This window comes from Podarcis bocagei (assembly GCF_964188305.1).
Source record: "Podarcis bocagei genome assembly, chromosome: 6".
NCBI classification, from domain to species: Eukaryota; Metazoa; Chordata; class Lepidosauria; order Squamata; family Lacertidae; genus Podarcis; species Podarcis bocagei.
In genome coordinates, this window is record NC_138130.1 from 69,778,524 (window position 1) to 69,803,729 (window position 25,206).

A 25,206-nucleotide genomic window follows, 5' to 3' on the forward strand; every position below is an offset into this window, starting at 1 on the left:
TCCCAAACTCCTGAGGCCAGTGGAACTATCAATCTTAACATCTGAGAAGGTCTGTAGGGAAGGAAGTGGTATTTCAGATATTTGTGAACTGAGCTGTTTGGGGTTCACTAATGGTGAGTACCTTGAACTGGGTTTGGAAATGAGCTGATAACCCATGCAGCTGTCTTAAAAAATAGGGTCTATGTCAGCTGCATTTTGGACCAGTTGAAGTTTCTAAGTCATCTTCTAGAGCAGTCCCACGTAGAGCATATTGCAGTAGTCTGGTTTATAATTATGACTTGCCCCAATCCTGTCCTTGTCGTACGCAATAATGGAGGTCATGGATAGTTATATAAAAAGACACAACCAGCCATTTTAAATAGTATAGATGTCTCTTTTAAGCAAAATGTTATACTTCATTACAGTTGACAGGAGTTGGAATTGCTTGCATGATGCCTCACACTTCTGTGTATATGTGAGTACATAAAACACTGAGGATTTCAATAGGGATGCCAGCAGGAAAATATGTTTTGTCTCTTATTCGCCATGCTTAATAAGTATCTGTGATTCTGATGTTGTCTGAAGAAATTAGCCAAGGTTTTACACAGCACCACTCGTGTTGTATTCCAGTTCTTTATTGTGATGCAGCCTCCAACTGGGGCAAGTCAATGAGATGCCTTGAGATGTTGCTGGATTCAACCTGAATGGCCAATATTTGGGGGTTGATGGGAGTTGTAGTCCAGCAATGTTGAAGAAGGGTGCCATCTTGGCTACCCTGCATTATGCAGATTGGTGCAGATGCACTGAACATGCTCAAGTCCCACTGTGGTCAAGGGGACTCAGCAACTGCAATTTCAAGAATGCTAAATTACACCCCGTCCTAACCAGATTGCAAATCTCAGGCATGCATGAAGCTGCTTTATACTGAGTCAGACCATTGGTCCATTTAGCTTATTGTCCACTGTGACTGCCACCATTACCCCAAGTTTTTGAGACAGGGGTCTTTCTCAGCCCTTCCTGGAGAGGCTGGGGATTTAACTTGGAAGCTTCTCCATGCAAAACAGTTGTTCGGCCACTGAGCTATGGCCCTTTCCGAGTGCTTTCGTTGGGGATTTATTTCACAACAGCACATTTTGTATTAGCATGCAAAATGCCAGGAGGGCATGTACTACTTACATTTCTCTTTGATACTGACACCATTTTCTGACTCCCAAAATGAATAAGCATGTGCATAAGAGAAGCAGAACGGCTACAACTGCTGGCCAGGGGAAGGAAGTCTTTCCTGGTCTAGTTGCAGTACCTAAAAAATGAACCTCAGCTATCATAGGCAAAAACAATACAACTTCAAACAGCTGCTTTCTCCTCCCCCATTTCTAAACCAAGGGCTGATTCAGACAATACATTTTTCTTGTCAACATGAGAGTTGTACCTGGTAGTCACAATGAGAAACAAATTGTGTGAAATTGCTGTTTGCAAGTAAAGCAGCAGCGCTTGTTCACAGCAGCTGGCAACCGAGTGGCTATGAGTCTGAGGTTCCTCTAGTGGAGCTGTTAATTCAACATTCATTCTGATTTGATTGTACAATGCATGCATGACGGTTATGCAATGTCCACTATTTAATGAGCATTCCTTCTGATGTGTTTGTGCAGAGGCTATACGACTTCCCGTCAACCAACCACTATCTATTTCTAGTGCGTTTCCCTGTCACTTTCCTTACAGCAAAATGTCTGGGTTTCTTTTTCTTTTTTAAAGCAGATTTGTTATGATAGGGTATTTTAATCCTTTTTAATTTCACAAATCTGCATTTTTGGTATGCAAACGAATCCCTCCCACGAAACAGTGGCAGTCTGGAGGCGAACCTGGAAACTGCGACAGCCATATCTGCTTTTGACTGATTGACACATTAATACACATCTCAATCCTTGCAGGTTGGAAAGGTAGAAAGTGCCAGTTAGCTCTGTGAAACAGAAGCTTGAGACATATGAAGTACTGTCTGAAGTAGTGTCAAGATCAAGGAAGCCTTACTCTGACTGGTACAGGCTCTCCAAGATTTCAGACAGGGGTCTCCCCCAGCCATATCTGGAGATGTAAGGGATTGAACCTGCAACCTTATGGGTGCAAAGCAGATGTGATACGACAAAAGGTTCTGTTTCTAAGCAGGCAAACCATCCCAATGGTTTTCAGTTTCACAGTCAAAACCAGCATCTTGCAGCATGCCTAGCAAGCAATAAAAAGTAGCTCTGAGCAACTAGTTCCCACTCAGGATGTGAGTAGCCACATCCTGCAGTTTCAGTCTTTCAAGGCAACTGCATGTATGTCACATCTATGTCAATAGAAGCATTTGGGAGGAGCTGTCCAAGCACTCCTTTGCCTGTTGTCCTCTGACAAGGGGAAAATAGAGGCTTTTGCTTATCTCTGCTCTGCTCTAACCTATATTTTTGGTGTTGCCCTTTCTGCCCACACAGAAATTCTCAGATTGGTCTCAGAGGAGTGAATGGTGCAAAGGGAAGAGCAAAGAACAGGAAGCCTAATTTAGTTTTGTATGACTGCTCAGGTGGTTATAAATGGCACTGTGAGACACTGACATATGCAAACTAGTGGCTGTTACTTCTAGCAAAAGGAAATGAGGCAAATGCAAGATGTTTCTCTGGAGCACGTACCATGGCATAATGGTCACTGAGGATTTTTAATTTGAGTCAAAATAACAAAATCAAACACACGCTTGTGTCTCAAATTGTCTGTCGGTTCACCGGATGTATGTTTCAGACTTATGAAATTGCTCTTGGCGGATATGCTTAGAGTTGCTCTGTGCCACTTTTAGGGCTTATTTGATTGCATTCACTGGCTTTTGTTAGGCTGTTTTATTTGTTTTTGTTCCGAGTACATTGTTGTATTAGAATTCAAAAATATCACAAAAGCTGTACAATGTACACACACATACATAATTGGTATGCATTAAAAAGAACTGACCAAGAATAGCACATGTTTCCTGATTAAGAAAGGGCAATTTATGCACAGATTTATATCTACAAAGAGCAATTTTTGCATGAGATTCTGTGCTATTCATTTTTCTGCATGTGCTCTGTGACAGATTAGGTCTCCCAATAAAAAAAAACTCATAAGGAGCAGCCACTGCTCCTGTACCACATACCCACAGTCCCAAATGAATGGTTAGTACTGGTGGTGTTCAAACAGCCCACTCCATGCAGACATCTAATATGTGGCTGCACCTCCAATAGTGTACACTCTGCTGGCACCATCACCCTCTGATGTCCATGTGTGACATTTGAAAGAAAGCCGGCCAATATATGTACAACTGTATAAGCATGGGCTCGCCATCCAGTCAGCTGTCCTGTGAACAGTTTTTAACTGAATGGAGAGCCCATGAGCTATACTCATGTGGGCTCCCATTTCAAACTCTATGCTGAGCATGTGGACAAGGAAGTAAAAAAAAAAAAAAAAAAAAGGTAAAGGACCCCTGGATGGTTAAGTCCAGTCAAAGGCGACTATGGGGTTGTGGCTCTCATCTCTCTTTCAGGCTGAGGGAGCCGGCGTTTGTCCACAGACAGCTTTCCAGGTCATGTGGAAAGTCCAGGTCATGACTAAACTGCTTCTGGTGCAATGGAACACCGTGATGACAACCAGAGCACATGGAAATGCTGTTTACCTTCCCACCACAGCGGTACCTATTTCTCTACTTGCACTGGTGTGCTTTCAAGCTGCTAGGTTGGCAGGAGCTGGGACAGAGCAACGGGAGCTCACCCCGTCGGTGGGATTTGAGCCTTCTGATCAGCAAGCCCAAGAGGCTCAGTGGTTTAGACCACAATGCTACCTGCATCCCAGATAAAGAAGATAGGGATATGGAACCCATGGTACTGGAGGTGGAGACACCAGGCTCAACCTGGTCCTCCCTCCACCCATTGCATGTATGCATAGAAAAGGCCATTTGAATGCTCTTACTGTTAGGTTTAATGGTGTTGTGGTGGAGAGCCAGTATGGTGTAATGGTTAGAGTGTTGGACTAGGACCTGGGAGACCAAAGTTCAAATTCCCACTCAACCATGGGTGACCTCAGGCCAATCACCATCTCCTAGCCTAACCTACCTCACAGGGCTTTTGTGAGGATGCAATGGGGAGGAGAAGAACCATGTACACCACCTAGAGATCCTTGGAAGATAAAGGTAATAGATGATAGATAGATAGAGAGATGATAGATAGATAGATAGATAGATAGATAGATAGATGATAGATAGATAGATAGATAGATAGATAGATAGATAGATAGATAGATAGATAGATGATAGACAGATACAATCATTATCATCGAGGGTTGAAGGGTAGGATTTAAACATGAATCCCCTTCATATAATTCTCTCACCTAAGAGATACATGTTACCAGAACCAGCACTGGAAAACCTACTAGATCTGGGCCCAAATGAAGTAGGTTTAAAAAAGAAACAGTAACTCACCTGTGCTTTTAAACTGGTCCTTTATTGTGGATGAATTATCATGGCTAGTCAGAGGGGTTTCTTCAGTCACTCTTCTGGTGGAGTTAAGATCACCTTAAAAAAACAAAAACCCAGTGATCCCCACATGATATGTTACAGAAACTTTAAATTCCTATTCTGAAATGTTAACCATCTTAGCCTTTTGTTTATTTTGATGATAAAATTGTAGCCAACTAGATAATTTCCACTTTGAAAAGGGCTGAAACTGGCATCAACATAAATAAAACAATCTTAAAAGCTCAACCACACCCCAATGGGTTATAATTAAGGGCTAATTTGTTTTGTTTCAGGCACTTAAATTCAGTAATGCACACACACAAAAAGCATGGAAATGGTAAGTTAAGGTACCTGCCTTAACTTTTGTACACGTAAGCATTAGCGCATTCTCTAGCTGCACATTTTGTGCTCACTTGTGCCTGAACCTTCATATATCCAAATGCATATGATGCCATGCAATTAATTTTTATGTATATGCTTGCTCATACACAAAGGGAGACCCATAATGAGCATCCAGTGCCCCTGTACCAGGTAAACACTTCCAAATCAATGGATAGTACTAGAGGTGTTCAGGTGACCCCTTTCATGTGTACAACTAATGCATTCCCTCTTCTTCTTTCGTCTTCTTTGGCGATCACTCGTAGCTGAGTAAGATTGTCTTCCATGAACATGGTTTTAGCAGTGAGTCCGTAAGTGACTGTGGAGGCCAGTTCTGGATCCACACGTCCTTCCACAGTGGGGTCATAGGTTTCTAGGTGGGAGTTGATCCTGATGAAGGTTTGCCAAGCGTGCCTTCCTCTTAGCACCTTTCTCCCTTTCATCCTGAGTTCGAGCATCTTCAAAGTCCATGACACCTTTGGTAAAGGCTGTTCTCCAAATGGAGCACTCACAGGCCAGTGTTTCCCAGTTATCAGTGTTTATACTACATTTCCCCCCAATTTGCCTTGAGAGAGTCTTTAAACCTCTTTTGTTGACCACCAGCATTACGCTTTCCATTTTTAAGCTTGGAATAGAGTAGTTGCTTTGGAAAATGATACTCAGGCACCTGCACAACATGACCAGTCCAATGAAGTTGATGTTAAAGAATCATTTGCTTTGACACTGGTGATCTTTGCTTCTTCCACTCCACTTGCACCATGCAAGGTTGGAGGATGGATGGCGGCTAACTGATTGAGGTTGAATCCTCACAAGACAGAAGTACTGTTTTGGGGGGACAGGAGGGGAGTAGGTGTGGAGGACTCCCTGGTCCCTGAGGGACCAGGTGCACAGCCTGGGAATCATTTTGGACTCGCAGCTGTCCATGGAGGCACAGGTCAATTCTGTGTTCAGAGCAGCTGTTTACCAGCTCCATCTGGTATGCAGGCTGAGACCCTATCTGCCCGCAGACTGTCTCGCCAGAGTGGTGCATGCTCTAGTTATCTCCCGCTTGGACTACTGCAATGCGCTCTACATGAGGCTACCTTTGAAGGTGACCCAGAAAGTACAACTAATCCAGAATGCGGCAGCTAAACTGGTGGCTGGGAGCGGCCACCGAGACCATATAACACTGGTCCTGAAAGACCTACATTGGGTCCCAGTATGTTTCTGAGCACATTTCAAAGTGTAGGTTCTGACCTTTAAAGCCCTAAACGGCCTCAGACCCAGTATACCTGAAGGAGCATCTCCACCCAATCATTCAGCCTGGACACTGAGGTCCAGCGCCGAGGGCCTTCAGGCAGTTCCCTTACTGCGAGAAGTGAAGTTACAAGGAACTAAGCAGAGAGCCTTCTCGGTAGTGGTGCCCGCCCTGTGGAACACCCTCCCACCAGATGTCAAAGGAAAAAGCAACTACCAGTCTTTTAGAAGACATCTGAAGGCAGCCCTGTTTAGGGAAGCTTTTAATATCTGAAGGACTATTGTATTTTAATATTTTGTTGCCAGCCGCCCAGAGTGCCTGGGGAAAACCAGCCAGATGGGCGGGGAATGAATGAATGAATGAATGAATGAATGAATGAATAAATAAATAAATAAATAAATAAATAATTTTCTAATGTCCACAGGTGACATCTGATGGGGACTCCAAACATATCCAGCTGTACACACATCAGCTCCACCCAATACACAGCCCTGTTTGTGAACCATTCTCAATGTAGAGCCAATACGTACATATCTGTACTCTTGAGGGCTCCCACTTCAAACATGGTGCTGAGTATATGGACAGTGAGGGAAGGGTTGCTGTGACACTGGAGGGAGAGACACCAGGCACACCTGGTTCCTCCAACACACATTTGCTGTATTCGGAGAGAAGGTCATTTGAACATCCCTACTGCCATAATCGATCGTTATGATCATGGAGATTTAGGGAGGGGAAATTTAAGCATGAATCACCTTCCTTTATTCCCACACCTCCACCCAAGAGATCAATGGAAAGATTTCTAGATCAGGATCAAAAAGAAATGTTTGCAGCAGGATACATCTGAAAGTGAAACAGTAACTCACCTGTATTATTAAACCAGTCCTTCCCAGTGGATGATAGATCAAGTGTAGTCAGTGTGGTTACTTCTGGCTCTCTGCTGGTGGATAGATTCCCTTTAAAAACAAATCCAAACCAACACCCCCAACATGATATATATTATACTGGCTTGATTTCCGTGTTCTGAAATTGTAACAATTTTAGCACCATTATTTATTTATATGATAAAAAATTAGCCAACTAGATATTTCAGTTTTGTAAAAGGGCTGCTGTTGGCATCAACATCAAGCAAAACAAAAACATTGGTTAAATGATGAACTAGTGAGTGTAAGATGTCACTCACTGTGTTGTATCCCAGGGTTGCCATATTTTAAAGAGTGAAAATACAGACACAAAAATTGTTGAGTTTTGTTTTGTTTTGCCAAAGTTGTTGAGCTTTGGGCAAAATTGAAAAATAATAATATTTTTGAGATATTTTTAAGAAAAATCAGCAAAAAACCCAACATAGATTGCCATACATCCGGATTTCCCCAGATATTTTTGCCAATTTCCAATCACATACTGCTTCCGACTGCAGTATTCCAGTAAGCCCGGGAAATTCCAGACATATGACAACCCTATGAGCAGAAGTGATGTACATGGTGGCTTTAATTATACATGTTTACAATTAAATTGCAGACACACAGAGATTTTTGAATATAGTTATAACAGAAAAGCAAATAATGTTCTAGCATTCCTCCCAACATGTCATAAATATATGTGGGCATATCTTCATTTAGCCCCATATCTGAAAACAACCTTTGTTGTCTGGGCAATTTCAGACATTGTGGAACAGGACGAGGGAGGCATTCTGTGAGAATCGTCCATCTTTCCCCAGATTTCCATTATAACATCCAAAGCTTCTCCCCCCGTGGTGAGGGCATTGAGTTCCCTCAGAATCTGCAGCTCTTGCACCTCTGCACTGGGGAGATTTGAGCAAATATAATTTATTTTCCAGTGATCTATTGCACCCCATGTATTTGGGGTGGGTGGGTGAAGGAGGAAAAGGGTATTCTTGTCAGACCCTTGCCCTCCACATTTCATCCGACACTTCTCACTTGTGTAGGAAACAGTTTGGGAGCGAGCGATCAATATTAGTTTGTTGGATCCTAATTGCGTGTTATGTATGTGAACTTTTAAGCAGAATGACTTGCCACAGGGAATAGCTTTTCACAGCTTGTAAGTCAAGCAAGCATCCGCAGCCTGAAAGAGGAGCAGCCTGCTAAGCGTGTTACACATGAGAAATGATTGTGTTAAGAGAATCGTAATTGTGAATAGCAAGCACTAACCCTTAGGCCACTGGTTAGAGTCTTCCCGGATTAATGACTGGGAGCCTTTTTCCAGGCAGCAAGACAAGCAACATTTCAGTCGGAGCAATATGGTACAGCTAGGGGGGGGAATCTAGCACGGGTTGAACTATTCAGTCTCTATGGGAAGGGCAACAGAGGGCTCAGAGTCTGGATGAGCCCAGAGTCAAAGGCAGAGGTGTAGTGGGACAGAGACAGGCATGGATGAGCTCCTCCCACTTAATCCACAGCAGGGAGGAGGATATAACCTTCTGCGTGCCATATAAATGAGCTTTTCTCAAAGAGAAAGCCACCTGATAAGGTAAGCAGAAGAAGGGGTTAGTTGTATCTGCATGCCCGGCTAAGGGTTACATTGCCACATTTAGTTTGATAAAAATAAATAAATCCCAAATTCCCTGTCAACCAAAACGTCACAAAATAGTGAGCAAGCTCTATCATCTTTCTTTGATAGTACAGTTGTACCTTGGTTCTCAAACGCCTTCTGACGCAAACGTTTTGGCTCCTGAATGCTGCAAACCCAGAAGTGAGTGTTCTGGTTTGTGAACTTTTTTTGGAAGCTGAACGTCTGACTGTTACCATAAAGCACCAATGTTGCAGCAAGCAAAGGCTCCAGCAGCTCAGTCAGCTGCTTGTGGCTGGAAAGCCAGACAGGATGTTTGTGACTGTTGCCATGGGAACAAAGGGGCAGTCCAATCCGTACTGAGCACCGGATGTTAGCTCAGTGTGTGTGTCATATGACCTGTACTGGAAGTACATGGGTGGAGTTTCTTCTTGCTGTTGTCGAGTGCAGACGTGTTTCTCTGTACTGATATGAGAGACAGAAATAAAAGATGTAAATAGTTTTCTGTCTGCTTCTTTCCCCTCTCTGGGGGACACCAAAGGGGAGAGAGGGTGAACGGTGTGTTCCTCTCACACATCTGAGATGAATCGCCGGGACCTCGCCTGCTTATCAGCAGAGTGGAGACGCGGGGAGGTCGACAGGAATATCTGCCGGTGCCTACGCTGTGGCACATTCCTCTGACCCAGGCAGAATTCCAACAGTGGCAGCCTTCGGATGGTTGCTGTTTTCTTCGATCCATCGGACATCTGCATGAGAGGCTGGTGAATTGTCCTCCTCTGCTCCATGGAAGCCTGAAGTGAGAGGCTGATTCTCTGCAGCCAGAAGCTGACCAGAAGAAGCTGACAGCCAAGCCGATGCTCAAGGTATGAGACTTTAAGGGCTTAAAAGTGTGAATGCAGAATGGTTCATTCTCTGCTTCACGGAGAGCGAGTGTGGGAAAGCAGCTCCAACTTAGAAGAGGCCTGCATACCAGGCATTTTTGTGGTTTCCTGTCCGAGGAAAGGAATGCGCTGTTGCTAGGCAACGTCCTTCAGAAGGCTGTGCCTCAGAGAGGAGAAATGGAATGTTACTCGAGAGGGCTGGACAGTCAGTCTATGCCTCAGAGAGGCGAAAACAAAGTTTTGTTATGACTAGGTCCTCACGAACTGCTGGAAGGGACTTTCCAACGCAGCCAGTGTCAGAGTTGCCAGGTGTCAAGAGAGTAAACAAGCCAGCTATTGGATTTTAGAGGCTTGTGTTTTAGAGTCAATGCAAGGACTCAAAATGGATGCCAAGAAGGGGGGAGGCTTGCCTTCTCCACCCCTCCTGACCAATGACAATTATTCATCTTGGTCTGTAAAGATGAAGGCCCTGCTGCAGAATCAGAGACTGTTTGGGGTGATAGAGAATCCCATCCCAGCAGCACCAACGCGTGCTTGGGAGTCACAGAATGTGAAGGCTAGGACTGCTATAATTCTGTGCGTCTCAGATGATCAATTGGTGCATATACAGCATTTGGAATTTGCGCAAGAGGTTTGGAACGCGCTGCGTACAACGCACCAGAGAGATGCTGGTTCTTCAGCGTTGCTGTATTTTGAGAAGTTGACCAATCTGAGATTAGCGCCTGATGGAGATGTTCAAGCGCACCTGACAGAAATGAAGTTCCTGCGTCAACAGATGGTGGAACGCAATTTCCGTCTACAGGAGGAAGTGTTTTGCTTCATGATGATAAACAGCCTTAATCGCACCTACAAGGTTGTTGCCAGTCAGCTTGGTTCGCTACCTGCTCAGCAGCTAACCGCGGAAAGGGTGTGTGCCGTCGTCCTGAACGAACACGACAGACTTGCTGCACTGGAAGTGAAAGACGGAGGGGGGCAAGAACAGAGTTCAAATCTTCCCACTGCTGATGCTACTGGAGAGCATGCCATAGCATTGAGTGCCGTCCGATGCTATAATTGTGGACAGACTGGGCATCTACAGCGAAACTGTAAGAAGCCGCGACAGTCAAAAGGAGCCAAGAACAGCTCTACGAAGCCTGAGGCGTCAAGCAAAAGCCGTACCATGTGCCAGGTGAAACCTGCAAAGGTGATGATGGCGAAAGGAACCACGCCAGATGTTGGGAACGCATTCATAATTGATACGGGCGCCACGAAGCATCTCTGCCCACACAGAGAACTGTTTTCGACGTTGAAGAAGCAAAGCTTCACTGTGAAACAAGCCAACGGTCAAGAACTGGAAGCGACCGGAATTGGAACTGTGTATCTTGAGAGTCTGAACTTGACTATAAGCGATGTTTACCTGGTTCCAGAACTGAAATTTAGTCTGCTGAGTGCTTCGCAGATTGCAAAGAAGGGACTAAAACTGTACTATGATGCTAAAAGATGCAAGATCTACAAAGATAGAGAACTGTTTCTAACTGCCAAAGAGAAAGATGGACTGTATTTGTTGACTTTTGATCAAAGTGATTACATGAAATGTAATACTTCTGATTCTAACAAAATTTCTCTTGCAGGTGTGACCAGTATGAGCACCAGGAAGGTGTCCAAGAAGGTCGACAGAGCTTTTCAGCGGGTGTATGCTGATGTGATTGGTCCTCTAGAACCATCTAGAGGCGGTGCAAAATATTACCTTGTGTGTGTTGATTGTTACACTAATTATTCTTGGGTTTATATGATGAAGAAACCGCAGGAAACTTTAGAAAAGTTTCAGGAGTTTTGTGACAAGGTTAAAAGTATGTATGATGCTAACATTGATTGTCTTTTCACAGATGACAAGCCAGTTTTTCTTTTACAGGATTTCCAGAGGTTCCTGGATGAGAAAGGGATAAGGCACAAACTTGCTAGTTCCGAAGAAGCATGGAAGAAATGTGTCTGTGTTAGGGTGAACAAAGAATTGCAAAAAGGGATGAATGCGCAATTGCTGAGTTCACATTTGCCACATGAATATTGGGCCGAATCTCTAGCGTCCTATCTTCATGTGTGGTTGAGAAAAGTCTCAACAGAGTTGGGATGTTCTCCTTTTGAGAAGCTGTTTAATAGAAAACCTTCTGTTGCCTATTTCAAGGTTTTCGGGTCTCATGTGAGAACAGAAGCTCCAAGTGGTGTAAAGAATGCCAGAGGCATCTTTGTGGGTTATGAAAAAGGTCTCTACAGAGTAATTTTGTCTGAATCTGGTCAGGTGATTCTCACAAAGTTTCTAGAGAGTGCTCCTGAACGGGAGAGAGTAATTGTTCACACTTTTTCCACAGATGATTCTGATGATGATGATGATGAGTTTGATCTTATTGAGTTCAGTGGTACTGATGGTGATGACACTGATAGCTCAGACAGCTCAGTTGTCACAGTCATTGAGAGGAAATCTCAAATAATGACTAGACCCTCAGGAAAGGAGGATAAACCACTGATTAAGCTTAGTACTGGTTCTCCAGAGAGTTCAGAGGCTGAACCAGAAAGCAGAGAAGAGCAGCAGCTCTTACGTAGGTCTGAGAGAGCAACGAAGGGTATACCACCCAAGAGGTATTCAAAGGAGTTTGCTAACCTTGCATATGTTGCTGTTGTAAACGACCAAGGACAGATTGAAGCTGTGTCTAAGTCAGAGACAAAGGCACAACAGAGAGTTGTTAACCAAGGAAATGTGAAGTCACACAACCAGAGAGGTACATTGGTAAAACCAGTGGCGGGTAGTTCCAAGGGTGGAACTGAAACAACAGGGGAATGTTATAAGTATAACAACTGTTTGTTTTCTTCTCTGGATGACGCTTTGCTCGCAGCACGCATTGATACTTTAGGGGGAGTATGTTACCATAAAGCACCAATGTTGCAGCAAGCAAAGGCTCCAGCAGCTCAGTCAGCTGCTTGTGGCTGGAAAGCCAGACAGGATGTTTGTGACTGTTGCCATGGGAACAAAGGGGCAGTCCAATCCGTACTGAGCACCGGATGTTAGCTCAGTGTGTGTGTCATATGACCTGTACTGGAAGTACATGGGTGGAGTTTCTTCTTGCTGTTGTCGAGTGCAGACGTGTTTCTCTGTACTGATATGAGAGACAGAAATAAAAGATGTAAATAGTTTTCTGTCTGCTTCTTTCCCCTCTCTGGGGGACACCAAAGGGGAGAGAGGGTGAACGGTGTGTTCCTCTCACACATCTGAGATGAATCGCCGGGACCTCGCCTGCTTATCAGCAGAGTGGAGACGCGGGGAGGTCGACAGGAATATCTGCCGGTGCCTACGCTGTGGCACATTCCTCTGACCCAGGCAGAATTCCAACACTGACGTGGCTTCTATGGCTTCTGATTGAGTGAAGGAAGCTCCTGCAGCCAATTGGAAGCCACACCTTGGTTTTTCAACGTTTTCAGAAGTTGAACGGACTTCCGGAATGGATTACATTCGAGAACCAAGGTATGACTGTATATGCAAAGGAATAGTTTGCATTTCTCTTCACTTCTGGATCTTTCATTGAAGTTAACTTCCCTCTCCCCCCCCCCAAACAACTGGTTTGTGTTGGGCAATGGGTCAACGCATCTGGCTGTTAACATAAAAAGCTACTGTAGGCTACTTACTTTGTGGCACTGCAGAGTAACTGGAGATCTTAGTAACGGTGTTATCTTGCAGGTTTTTAGTCGAAAGCCCGGTCTCTGTGGAAATCAAAGTGTCTTTAAGGTCCTTGTTCAAAGTGTTGCATCAATGCTTTGTTGAAGAGATTTCCCATGGGACAGGTCACAACGCTAGTGAAAAAGCTTCATTTTGTGGGGATACAAATGCCCTGTTCATTCATTTGAACAACATGCATGGACATGAAGTGTGGCTTGAGTAGGGGTGTGTGCTGTGCATAGCAACACCAATGCCTGTCAGCATCGCCCTAGAGCCAGTGCACCAACTGGACTCATGCACCTCAACCCCGACTGGGCTAGGCGAGCTGGGTAGCACCGCCAGAGACCTCCTTTCTCACAGGAACAGGTCACAGTGCTGTGGACTCACAGCTTAGAGCTGAGAGCACCGGATTCACTGTCTCAATAATACAGTCGTTGCGCAGCAGAGTTTTGCAGAGTCTTGCAGAGTATAAACCACTCGGAGAGCAGCTCTGTAGAATATCTTCCTTTTATTCTATAACTACAACTATGATACAAAACTATATACAGAGCTGAATATTCTAAGCATAAATCAATGCTACACTGAGAGTCTGCAGCTGCTCTTAGCAGCAATCTTATCTCTAGGATCTCTAACACTCTCACTCTCTCCGATACACTGACTGACTGACTCTCTCTCTCACACACAGATATGTTGCTGGGCAGAATAAGTAGATAGGTAGGACACGCCTCCTCTTCTCTGGAGAGTCAGCAGAGACCATCAGGAGATGGTCAGGAGATTCTTGGGTATGGGAGGGGTGAAATCTCCTCATTGCCATGTTCCTGCCACCTCCAACTCTGAAGGGGTATTATTCCTGCATTTGGAAAATGGACTTAGAATCTTCCACATAAACAGTGGAACATACTTAAAATCTTCCTGAGCTTCCCTTTAGCCTCCTTGCCCCTCTCCCCCACTTCTTCTGGCTTCTTCCCCATTTCTTCCTCCTCCTCCCTCCTACTGTAGGTTCCAGTGCTTTTTTCCCCTTAAAAAATATTTAGGGCAACTTTCATTTTGATTCAAGAAAACCACCATTTTATAGTTCAAATCAGGAAAAATAAAAACAGTAAATGGACACTGGAGGTAGCAATGGGACTTATGAGTCACCGTGCTAGAGAAGAAACTAAACATTTAAAATTTTTTTTTTAGTTTCTGCTCCCATTAGATTCACAAAATGTTTAGGGGTACGTGTAGCCCTGTGTACCCCCAGAAAAAAATGCACTGGTAGGTTCCCTCCCTTTCTCCCGGCCACAGCTTTCTCAATACCTCTTGCCCAAATTTTACGGAGACTATGTTTTGAAGGATGACACATTTCAAAGTCTTATTTCAGACATTTCTATGGGAAGAGGTCAATCATCCTTGACATCTATCTGGGTTTGGGGAGAAAAGAAACTGGCTCTTTGACACTGGCTGCAAGCTTGAGAAGGAGAGACGTACAGTGATTAACACTCTGTGTCAAAGTGTCTCTTAGTGCCTGGCGCACAAAGGATGTTCCTATGGAAGCTAAGCGCCGAACAGCTGTCATTCGGATTATCTCACTGAGCAAAGTTGAATGGGAAACTTTTACAGTGAAAAGAAGGCAAAGGGAAGTTACAGCTTTATTAAGGCAAGCAGGGGATTTGTCAGACAGCAAGAGCAACAAAAGCACTTTGCAACCAACATGACATTTATGAACCATGACATGGGACGTCTAAGGAAGTCGAGTGCCCTGTTCAATTCGGCAGCAGAGATATTCCACGCACGCAGTACAGATAGTCATGTTGAGCAGTGCCAGTCAATGAAGTGAATAAAGAAGGACTTCCGCAAGTGTTTTCTCATATAACATTGCTGCATACAAAAGAGGAGGCTGTATCAGGGCCCCCTACACATCAACTAGATAAGAAGAGCATACTTGAAAGCAATGGAGTTTGTATTCAGGTTCATGTTTTTAAAAGGCAAGTACATGTTGACATTTCAAAGGAGCATTGGAATCTGTTTTATACTGGATAAGGATCCCTCCTTGTTGTCCTTCCACTGGCAGGTGAAGACTTTCTTGTTCCAACAGGCTTTTGGGAACTGCCTGCTTTTATTGAAAGTTCTGGGGCCATGCTGTTTTTATTGGAATTATTGGTATGTTTTAAGCATATTTTACACACACACACACACACACACAGACACACACACACACACACACAGAGAGAGAGAGAGAGAGAGAGAGAGAGAGAGAGAGAGAGAGAATATATATAATTGGTTTTTATTGATTCCCCCCCCCCCTATGTTTTTAGTGCTTCTTATTTTTATTGTGTAGGGACGCAGGTGGCGCTGTGGGTTAAACCACAGAGCCTAGGACTTGCCCATCAGATGGTTGGCGGTTCGAATCCCCGCAACGGGGTGAGCTCCGATTGCTTAGTCCCTGCTCCTGCCAACCTAGCAGTTCGAAAGCATGTCAAAGTGCAAGTAGATAAATAGGTACCGCTCCAGCGGGAAGGTAAACGGCATTTCCGTGCACTGCTCTGGTTCGCCAGAAGCGGCTTAGTCATGCTGGCCACATGACCCAGAAGCTGTACGCCGGCTTCCGAGATGAGCGCTGCAACCCCAGAGTTGGCCACGACTGGACCTAATGGTCAGGGGTCCCTTTACCTTTACTATTTTTATTGCAATCCATTCTGAGTCCCACCAAGGAAAAAAGGTGAAGTATAAATATATAAGTGTATTGGGCCATCTCAGGAGCTACAGCCAAGAAATCAAAGCACAACATGGTGTCAGTGAAATCAATCCCTTATTCAAGAAACCAAAACAGCGCAGGACTAGTGATCCCAGCAACTCTTCCCTTGCTTCCCCAGCAACAAGGAAGTTGCAAGGACTGAAGGTCCCCACCTTCCCCTCACTTTCTAAGGCTCCTCCTCTCCAGGGTCTTTCCCAAGCAGTCATAAACTGTGCCTGCACACAACCCCCCTCCGTTCTGCCTTCTTCATTTCTTTGAGTTCTAGGAAACTGGTGGGGAGAGACAGAGCTAGTCACAACAGGAGGGGGAAACTGCCTGGGTTTTTCATAGAATCATAGAATCATAGAATCATAGAGTTGGAAGAGACCACAAGGGCCATCAAGTCCAACCCCCTGCCAAGCAGGAAACACCAACAGAGCACTCCTGACATATGGTTGTCAAGCCTCTGCTTAAAGACCTCCAAAGTAGGAGACTCCACCACACTCCTTGGCAGCAAATTCCACTGTCGAACAGCTCTTACTGTCAGGAAGTTCTTCCTAATGTTTAGGTGGAATCTTCTTTCTTGTAGTTTGGATCCATTGCTCCGTGTCCGCTTCTCTGGAGCAGCAGAAAACAACCTTTCTCCCTCCTCTATGTGACATCCTTTTATATATTTGAACATGGCTATCATATCACCCCTTAACCTCCTCTTCTCCAGGCTAAACATGCCCAGCTCCCTTAACCGTTCCTCATAAGGCATCGTTTCCAGGCCTTTGACCATTTTGGTTGCCCTCCTCTGGACACGTTCCAGTTTGTCAGTGTCCTTCTTGAACTGTGGTGCCCAGAACTGGACACAGTACTCCAGGTGAGGTCTGACCAGAGCAGAATACTGTGGCACTATTACTTCCCTTGATCTAGATGCTATACTCCTATTGATGCAGCCCAGAATTGCATTGGCTTTTTTAGCTGCCACGTCACACTGTTGGCTCATGTCAAGTTTGTGGTCAACCAAGACTCCTAGATCCTTTTCACATGTACTGCTCTCAAGCCAGGTGTCACCCATCTTGTATTTGTGCCTCTCATTTTTTTTGCCCAAGTGCAATACTTTACATTTCTCCCTGTTAAAATTCATCTTGTTTGTTTTTGCCCAGTTCTCTAATCTGTCAAGGTCGTTTTGAAGTGTGATCCTGTCCTCTGGGGTGTTAGCCACCCCTCCCAGTTTGGTGTCATCTGCAAATTTGATCAGGATGCCCTTGAGTCCATCATCCAAGTCGTTGATAAAGATGTTGAATAAGACCGGGCCCAAAACAGAACCCTGTGGCACCCCACTAGTCACTCTTCTCCAGGATGAAGAGGAACCATTGATGAGCACCCTTTGGGTTCGGTCAGTCAGCCAGTTACAAATCCACTGAGTGGTAGCATAGTCAAGACCGCATTTTACCAGCTTCTTTACAAGAATATCATGGGGCACCTTGTCAAATGCCTTGCTGAAATCAAGGTAGGCTACATCCACTGCATTCCCTTCATCTACCAGGCTTGTAATTCTGTCAAAAAACGAGATCAGGTTAGTCTGACATGACTTATTTTTCAGAAATCCATGCTGACTATTGGTGATCACAGCATTCCTTTCTAGGTGCGCACAGACTGTTTGCTTAATGATCTGCTCCAGAATCTTCCCTGGTATTGATGTCAGACTGACTGGGCGGTAATTATTTGGGTCCTCTCTTTTCCCCTTTTTGAAAATAGGGACAACATTTGCCCTCCTCCAGTCTGCCGGGACTTCGCCTATTCTCCAGGAATTCTCAAAGATGACTGCCAGTGGTTCTGAGATCACACCTGCCAGTTCTTTTAATACTCTTGGATGCAGTTCATCTGGCCCTGGAGACTTGAATACATCTAAACTAGCCAAGTAATCTTGTACTATCTCCTTAGTTATTCTGGGCTGTGTTTCCTTTGCTGAATCATTTGCTCCAAATTCTTCAGGTCGGGCATTGTTTTCTTTATCGGAGAAGACTGAGGCAAAGAAGGCATTGAGGAGTTCAGCCCTTTCTGTGTCTCCTATTTGCATTTCACCATCTTCTCCTCTGAGTGACCCCACTGTTTCTTTGTTCTTCCTTTTGCTACGAACATACCCATAAAAGCCTTTTTTGTTGCTTTTAACCTCTCTAGCAAGCCTGAGTTCATTCTGTGCTTTAGCTTTTCTGACTTTGTGTCTACAGTTGCTGGCTATTTGTTTGAATTCCTCTTTGGTGGTTTCCCCCCTTTTCCATTTTTTGTACACATCCTTTTTTAATCTTAACTCAGTTAAAAGTTCTTTAGATAGCCACCCTGGCTTCTTTAAGCACCTTCCATGTTTCTGTCTCATTGGTATTGCCTGACGTTGTGCTTTTACTATCTCCCTCTTAACAAACTCCCAGCCATCATGAACTCCCTTTCCTTTTAGTATTACTGTCCATGGGATCTCACCCAGCACTTCCCTAAGTTTTATGAAGTCGGCTTTCTTAAAGTCAAGAAATTGAGTCCTAGTATGCTTGGCTGCTCCTTTCCGCTGTATAGTAAACTTCAGAAGAGCATGATCACTCGCGCCTAATGATCCTTCCACTTCTACCCCACTAACCAGGTCATCAACATTGGTTAGGACCAGATCTAAAATGGCTGTTCCTCTTGTTGCTTCTCCCACTTTCTGGACAATGAAGTTGTCTGCAAGGCCAGTGAGGAATCTGTTTGACCTTATGCTCTTGGCTGAGTTTGACATCCAACAAATATCCGGGTAATTGAAGTCCCCCATTACTACTATCTCCCTTCCTTTTGCATGCTTGGCCATCTGTTCCAGGAAGGCATCATCTAAGTCCTCCGTTTGGCTTGGGGATCTATAGTAAACTCCCACAATGAGGTCACTGTTATTCTTCTCTCCCTTAATTTTGACCCAAATGCTCTCACTTTGGCTTTGAGGTTCTAAATCTTGGATCTCTTCACAGGTATACACATCCCTGACATATAACGCCACTCCTCCTCCTTTCTTGTCTGGTCTGTTTCTCTGAAATAGATTGTATCCCCCCATTATTACATTCCAATCGTGGGACTTATCCCACCAGGTTTCAGTGATGCCTATTATGTCATATTTAGTTTGCTGTACCAAGAGCTCAAGCTCATCTTGTTTATTTCCCATGCTTTGCGCATTAGTGTACAGACATTGAAGTCCATTAATCATTCCCCCGTGTCTCTTATTTAAGGATTTTTTCCTCCCACCACTAGGTCTGCGTGCTGTTTGCTCCATTTGGTCTATGACATTTGGATGATCATCTTCATCAATTGATAGGCTCCTACCTTCAGGAGCACTGTCTCCCTCCCCCACATTAGTCAGTTTAAAGCCCTCCTGATGAGGTTTCTGAGATTTTTGGCAAAAACATTTCTCCCAACCGTTGTGAGGTGCAGCCCATCGCTTGCCAGAAGTCCATCTTCAAGAAACTGCAGTCCGTGATCTAAGAATCCAAACCGTTCCTGTTTACACCATCTGCGAAGCCAGCTGTTCACTTCCACTATTTTTCCCTCTCCCCCTGGGCCACGTCGTTCAACTGGGAGGACAGATGAGATGACAATTTGTGCATTTAATTGCTTCAATTTCCTGCCGAGAGCCTCGTAGTCTCCTTTGATCTTCTGGAGGCTATTGCTTGCAGTGTCATTGGTTCCCACATGAACCAAGAGGAAGGGGTATTTGTCAGTGGGTTTTATGATTCCTTGCAGTCGTTCAGTTACATCTTGGATCTTAGCCCCGGGGAGACAGCACACTTCCCGAGACATCTTGTCAGGCCCACAGATCACTGCTTCTGTTCCCCTCAGTAGGGAATCCCCTATCACCACTACACGCCTCCTCTTAGGTTTGGTCGGGGTTCTTCCATGAGCTGTCCGTTCCAAGGTCGCCTGCACATTCCCTGAGGACTGACTTTGCTGCTCGTCTTCATATACTTGATCGAATGAAATGAGGGAGAGATCCTCAAATGGAGTCTGCTCTTCGTCTTCCATGCTAGGGGAGAGGACCTCAAAGCGATTGTGTATTTCTAAACAATCAGAACGAACCCTGGGCCTCCTACTTCTTTGAGTCACATTTCTCCATATATCTGGCTCCTGTGTTGGTGAACTAGCCTCCTTCTCTGGGGAGTCCCTTGTCTCCTCCTTGGTGGAGACGGTGTGGTCTGTTGCTTCCAAGAAGAGCTCCAGCTCTCTAATTCTTTGGAGCGTAGCTACACGTTCCTCCAGTTGCTGGACTTTGTCTTTTAAGAGGGCAATCAACATGCAATTGCTGCAGGTAAAGCTGCTTGCAACCTTTGGCAAGATGGCAAACATTGCGCAGGAACCACAGGCGACAGCAGCTGTTCCCTCCCCCTCCATCTTGAGAATGTGTCGTTGGGGGTGGCTACAGCGGTCCTCCATCATAAAAAGTGTGAAGACAGGACAAATAACTCCCCCCACAAAAAAACAACAACCTAGGTCTCCCCCAACAAACTTTTGAGACTAGCTCCCCTAAATCTAAAAGATGGATCAAACTGCGCGCGCCGATAGGCGAGCGCCGCTGCCCTGCTAGCTCAGCAGCCTGCCTCTCTGTCTCCTGGCCCTACTCCCCTCCAGCCTCTACTTCTGCCTCAGAGTCTGAACTGCTCTCTGCCACAGCCTCTTCCTGCTCACCAAATCTTGTTACCGCTTCTGCTTCTGACACCTTCTCTTCCCAGTCTGCTCCTTCTTCTCCCTCTGACCACTCATTATCATTCCACCACCACTCCCCTGGCTCTGAGCCTTCTTCCCCTAGGGGTGCCCTTTGGGGTTCCTCAGCTGATGCCTCCTACCACTCCTAAGCATCCAGCCAGTCCATGACAATCCATCCATCTCAGTATTATCTACACTCAAGGGCAGCGACATTCCTGGGTTTCAGACAATGTATCTTCCCAATCCTATCTTGATGTCAAGTATCGAACCTGGGACCTTCTCTGTGCAAAGCAGATGCTCTACCACTGAGCTCCATCCCACTTTCTCACAGACATCCATGAAAGAACTTAAGAAATATTTTAGAAAAAGTTAGCTTGGCAACAAATGCGGCCGCAAGAAAACAAGCTCAGGAGTAGGTGAACCTGAACTAAAAAAAGAAAAGGAGAAACAGCCGACTGCTGCCCTTTGTCAGATGTATGAAATCTCATCATGATGCTATGCTGTGCCTGTCCTACAAGGAAATCTGAGCCAGCTCAAGACAAATGTTCAGCAAACAGTTGACTTTGTGCTCCATCTGGACCTCGGCAGCTCCTAATGTAATTTCACATGTGCACAATGGCTCCCAGGAGAGATGGATTCAGAGAATATTTTAAGAATCTCTCAGACTGCATTCCCTTTTGGGCTGCATCACTTGGCTATGATGAAGTCACTTCACTGCCGGTGCTTTTTCTGCTTATTTTCTGAGGCGGACTTAAATATGTATATTAGAGATTTGGCAAATAAAAATAAAAATGCTGCAGATGAACGGAGGGAGCGGGTTAGTCTTTTGACAAGTCTGTGACTTGGCCAGGGAAGGCAAAATGAAGAGAAAAACAAAGGAGAGTACACAAAACCACCCTATAAGAACTTGGAGAAACACACACATAGATTATCTGCTGTTTCATGTTCCCCTCTCTCCTTCTCTACCTTGAAAGGTCACACTCCTATATGTAGGGTAATGGGGAGTAGATGGGGGAATATAAGGAGAAGGGAGATGGTGGTTGAGAAGATTTGGCAGTGGTGGTAGATTAGCACAGAGATGGGGGAATTCAGGCCTGAGGGTTGAATGCAGCTTTCCAGGCTTCTCTATATGTCTCCCAGAATCCTCCCCAAAGCATACCCCCTTCTGCCCAGACCAAACCGCTGTTTTCCACACTCATTTTTCATCTCCGCCAAGCTAAGCAGTTGGCTCCTTATCTCTCTCGCCCTGACCTAGCCACTGTGAACCACGCGACTGTCACCTCCAGACTGGATTATTGTAACTCGCTCTACGTGGGGCTGCCCTTGAGACTGACCCAGAAACTCCAGCGGGTGCAGAATGCCGCGGCGAGACTCCTTATGGGGTCTTCGCTGCGAGATCATATTCATCTGGTACTATACCAGCTGCACTGGCTCCCGGTGGAGTACAGGATCAGGTTTAAGGTGCTGGTTTTAACCTTTAAAGCCCTATACGGCCTAGGACCCTCGTACCTATGGGACCACCTCTCCTGGTATGTCCCACAGAGAAATTTACGGTCTGCAAATAAAAACATCCTGAAGATCCCAGGCCACAGAGAGGTTAGGCTGGCCTCAACTAGAGCCAGGGCTTTCTCGGCTGCGGCTCCAATCTGGTGGAACGCTCTGTCACAAGAGACTAGGGCCCTGCAGGACCTGACATCCTTCCGCAGGGCCTGCAAGACAGAGCTGTTCCACCAGGCCTTTGATCAGGGCGCAGCCTGACCCCCTCCTCTGGCAATCTGCACAGAATGTTGCTTAATGGTTGCCATTAATTTGATTTTAATTAATTTTATAATGAATGTTTTTAGAATGTTGGATTATTTTGATTGTTGTTAGCCTCCCTGAGCCCAGCTTCGGCTGGGGAGGGCGGGATATAAATAAATTATTATTATTATTATTATTATTATTATTATTATTGCCTGGCTAGATTGCATCTTTGAACTTTGCCCATGCTCCCTGTTTGCCTGGATGGGGGATGGAGAGAGGTATGCGAGTGAATCAATGTTTTGCTTCTGGCCCCTGCCCACCACTGACCTGTGGCTGCCTGTTGGGAGGTTGGCTAGAAAGGAACTGCAGCCATTTGGCTGGAAAGAGGTCCTCAACCCGAGATCAGAACATTCTCCCTTCCTTACATGAGCAGTGTGTAAGAGCAACTTGAGAACATATTTGCATACTTGGTATATCTTTCGTCTTTCGAGGTGCGAATCAGACATTCCTGAATCCCTACACAACACCGGACTGTAGGAAGCTGCTCTAGACTGAGTCAGAGCAGTGGTTCGCCTTACTCAGTAGTATCTGTTGGCTGACAATGGTTCTTCAGGTTTCTGGTTTTCATTGTTTCTAAGCTTTACCTGGAGATGGTGTGAATTGCAGCCTAAGATTTCCTGCAGGCAAAGCACACACTCTACCACTGAGCTACCACCCTTTCCCCATAATTAGGCTTTGAGGGGGAAACTTGATGCCACTTAGCCTAGGGGCATTGCATGGAGCATGTGGGTTCAATTTGCCATATTGAACTTTCCATATAAACAACAAATGTAGTGAGATGTTCTCCAGTTGGACCATCCTAGGTGGAATGGGATACATGTTGGAATAGCAATATCAGAGCTTGGTAAGTATTTTAATCATTTATTGTTGGATGAATTTCTCAGAAAAGTGCAGAAAGTGATTCATACAGATAAACATAACTTACCGGTACTTTTTGTGAGGGAATCCAAAACTGGTGTAACCTGACTACTGGATTTTGAAGCTTCCATCGCCGTAGTCTGAAGCCCTGTTGAAAATAACAATAGTCTCAAATGTAGTGGATGAACTGTCTAATAATAGCTTAAGAACAACTTAGTACAGTACTAACCGAGAGATTTGATTCTTGGTACGTTAAAACAATAGTAGGGTTTGTATGGTGGGGTAAGTCAAACTATGGTTAAGCAAAAATTCAAGAGTGCAAGGATGCAGGTTTCTCACTGGTCATTTTGTCACTGCACATGTGCTGTGCCATGGTTTGGCTTAGGATATTGACTGAACCTGGTCTTGTGGTTTAGCTCTTCCAGCTTAGTGTATATCTTTGCTTGTTAAATTCATTCTTCTTACAACAGAGCTTACAATGGAGCTTTAGTAACCTCCCAGAAACTTTATGGTTCTGTATTTAGGTGGGGAAACAACATCATGGTAGCTGAGAAAATGCTCTACCATTGCCACATTTACTCTCAGTATTTATGTGATTTTTGTGTGTGCAGGTTTTAAGCAAAGCACAAAAATATAGACTTCACTTACTTTGTGTGGAGCTGTCCGAGACTGTAGTAACTTGAGTAACAGATTCTGAGAGTGGCAAAGATGTAGTCAGAAACCCTGTTGAAAATAACCATTGCAGTGAACAATCCAATAATAGGTTAATGACAACATCACAATAACTGAGAGTTTGATTGGATTCTTGATGTACCAACACAATACACACAAAACATGACTTTTCATCAATATTGCAGTGACCTTACAATGACAACACAGGCTAATCCCTGGAGGCCAATGTTTTAAGATGAGAATACAAATTTCTAAGTACTCTGTGGTGCTGGGCAACATAGTAAAGAGTGAAGTTTCATGTCTATTCTAAATAATTTCTAGATTATGAAAATATTGTAGAGAAAGTGAATAGAATTTTGAGGCCACAAAAATCCAGCAGCATTTTTTGCAAAACAATGTTTGCACTGACATTACAAACTTTTCTCCAACAAACGAAAACATTTTTATTTGCCCAGGCATTTTAAATTTGTTTTACTGCCTGAGCCTGCTTCATAGGTATTGCTGCCTTTCAGGGTTTTTTTCCCCTATAAAAGATGTGTGGTGTTGATGTGATGTATTATCATTTTTACTGTTGCTGTACACCACTGTGGATTCTGTCATAAATGTGGTTTAGAAATTTTATAAATAATACAAAAAAATGTATTGCCTGCTGAATATGCATTAGTACTGAATATATACCAGCATATTCAACTGTTTTCTTAGCATGACTGAATTTATACCTTGAAAACATGTGTGAGGTGATTTATGGAATGAAGTGTTTTTCTTTTGTTTCTGCAGACTTCACATTGTCAAAGAGGCTTCAGTTAGATTGAGTTCATGCATATCATATGCTCTTTGGATTTCAGGTGGCTCATAACTTAATTTGACTTACCATAAGGGAGAACTATTTCTTCAGATGAAATGTCATTTCCAGGGAAAGGATACACAGACATGCATTTGAAAGCCTGATAAATGGATGGCCAAGTTGTACTTCGTATTGTCAACAGTGATCTCCTCTCATAAAAACCTCCCTCAAACTTTGCATCTTCTTTTTGTATGGATATTCCTTTGAAAAATAAGTAGAAATGAGATCGGTCTTTATTTATTCCTTTTTTTAACCTTTAAAACTCATAATCAAACCTTTAAAACTCAAAGAAAACTCAAACCAGCTAACAAGAAGGATAAACCCATAGCTCAGAGGTTTAGCACTGGGCCACAGTAAAGTGACAGAGCACCTATTTTGCATGCAAAAGATCCTTGGTTAAATCTTGGTGCTTCCAGAAAGGGCTG

At 44.4% G+C, this 25,206-nt stretch overlaps 2 protein-coding genes across 3 annotated transcripts in view; one reads left to right on the top strand and one right to left on the bottom strand.

Annotated features, from left to right (window-relative positions):
• Nucleotides 1-25,206, top strand: part of LOC308589698 (uncharacterized protein) — a 474,186-nt gene that overhangs the window by 309,103 nt on the left and 139,877 nt on the right. The window lies entirely within an intron of this gene.
• Nucleotides 1-25,206, bottom strand: part of CD96 (CD96 molecule) — a 42,620-nt gene that overhangs the window by 2,005 nt on the left and 15,409 nt on the right. The window contains exons 5-11 of the mRNA XM_081199010.1: nt 24,809-24,982; nt 23,914-23,988; nt 23,333-23,413; nt 13,157-13,231; nt 6,962-7,051; nt 4,448-4,540; nt 1,156-1,279 (exon numbers count right to left, since the gene is read on the bottom strand). Coding sequence (XP_081055136.1) covers nt 1,156-1,279; nt 4,448-4,540; nt 6,962-7,051; nt 13,157-13,231; nt 23,333-23,413; nt 23,914-23,988; nt 24,809-24,982 — 712 coding nt within the window. The remainder of the gene's footprint in view (nt 1-1,155; nt 1,280-4,447; nt 4,541-6,961; nt 7,052-13,156; nt 13,232-23,332; nt 23,414-23,913; nt 23,989-24,808; nt 24,983-25,206) is intronic.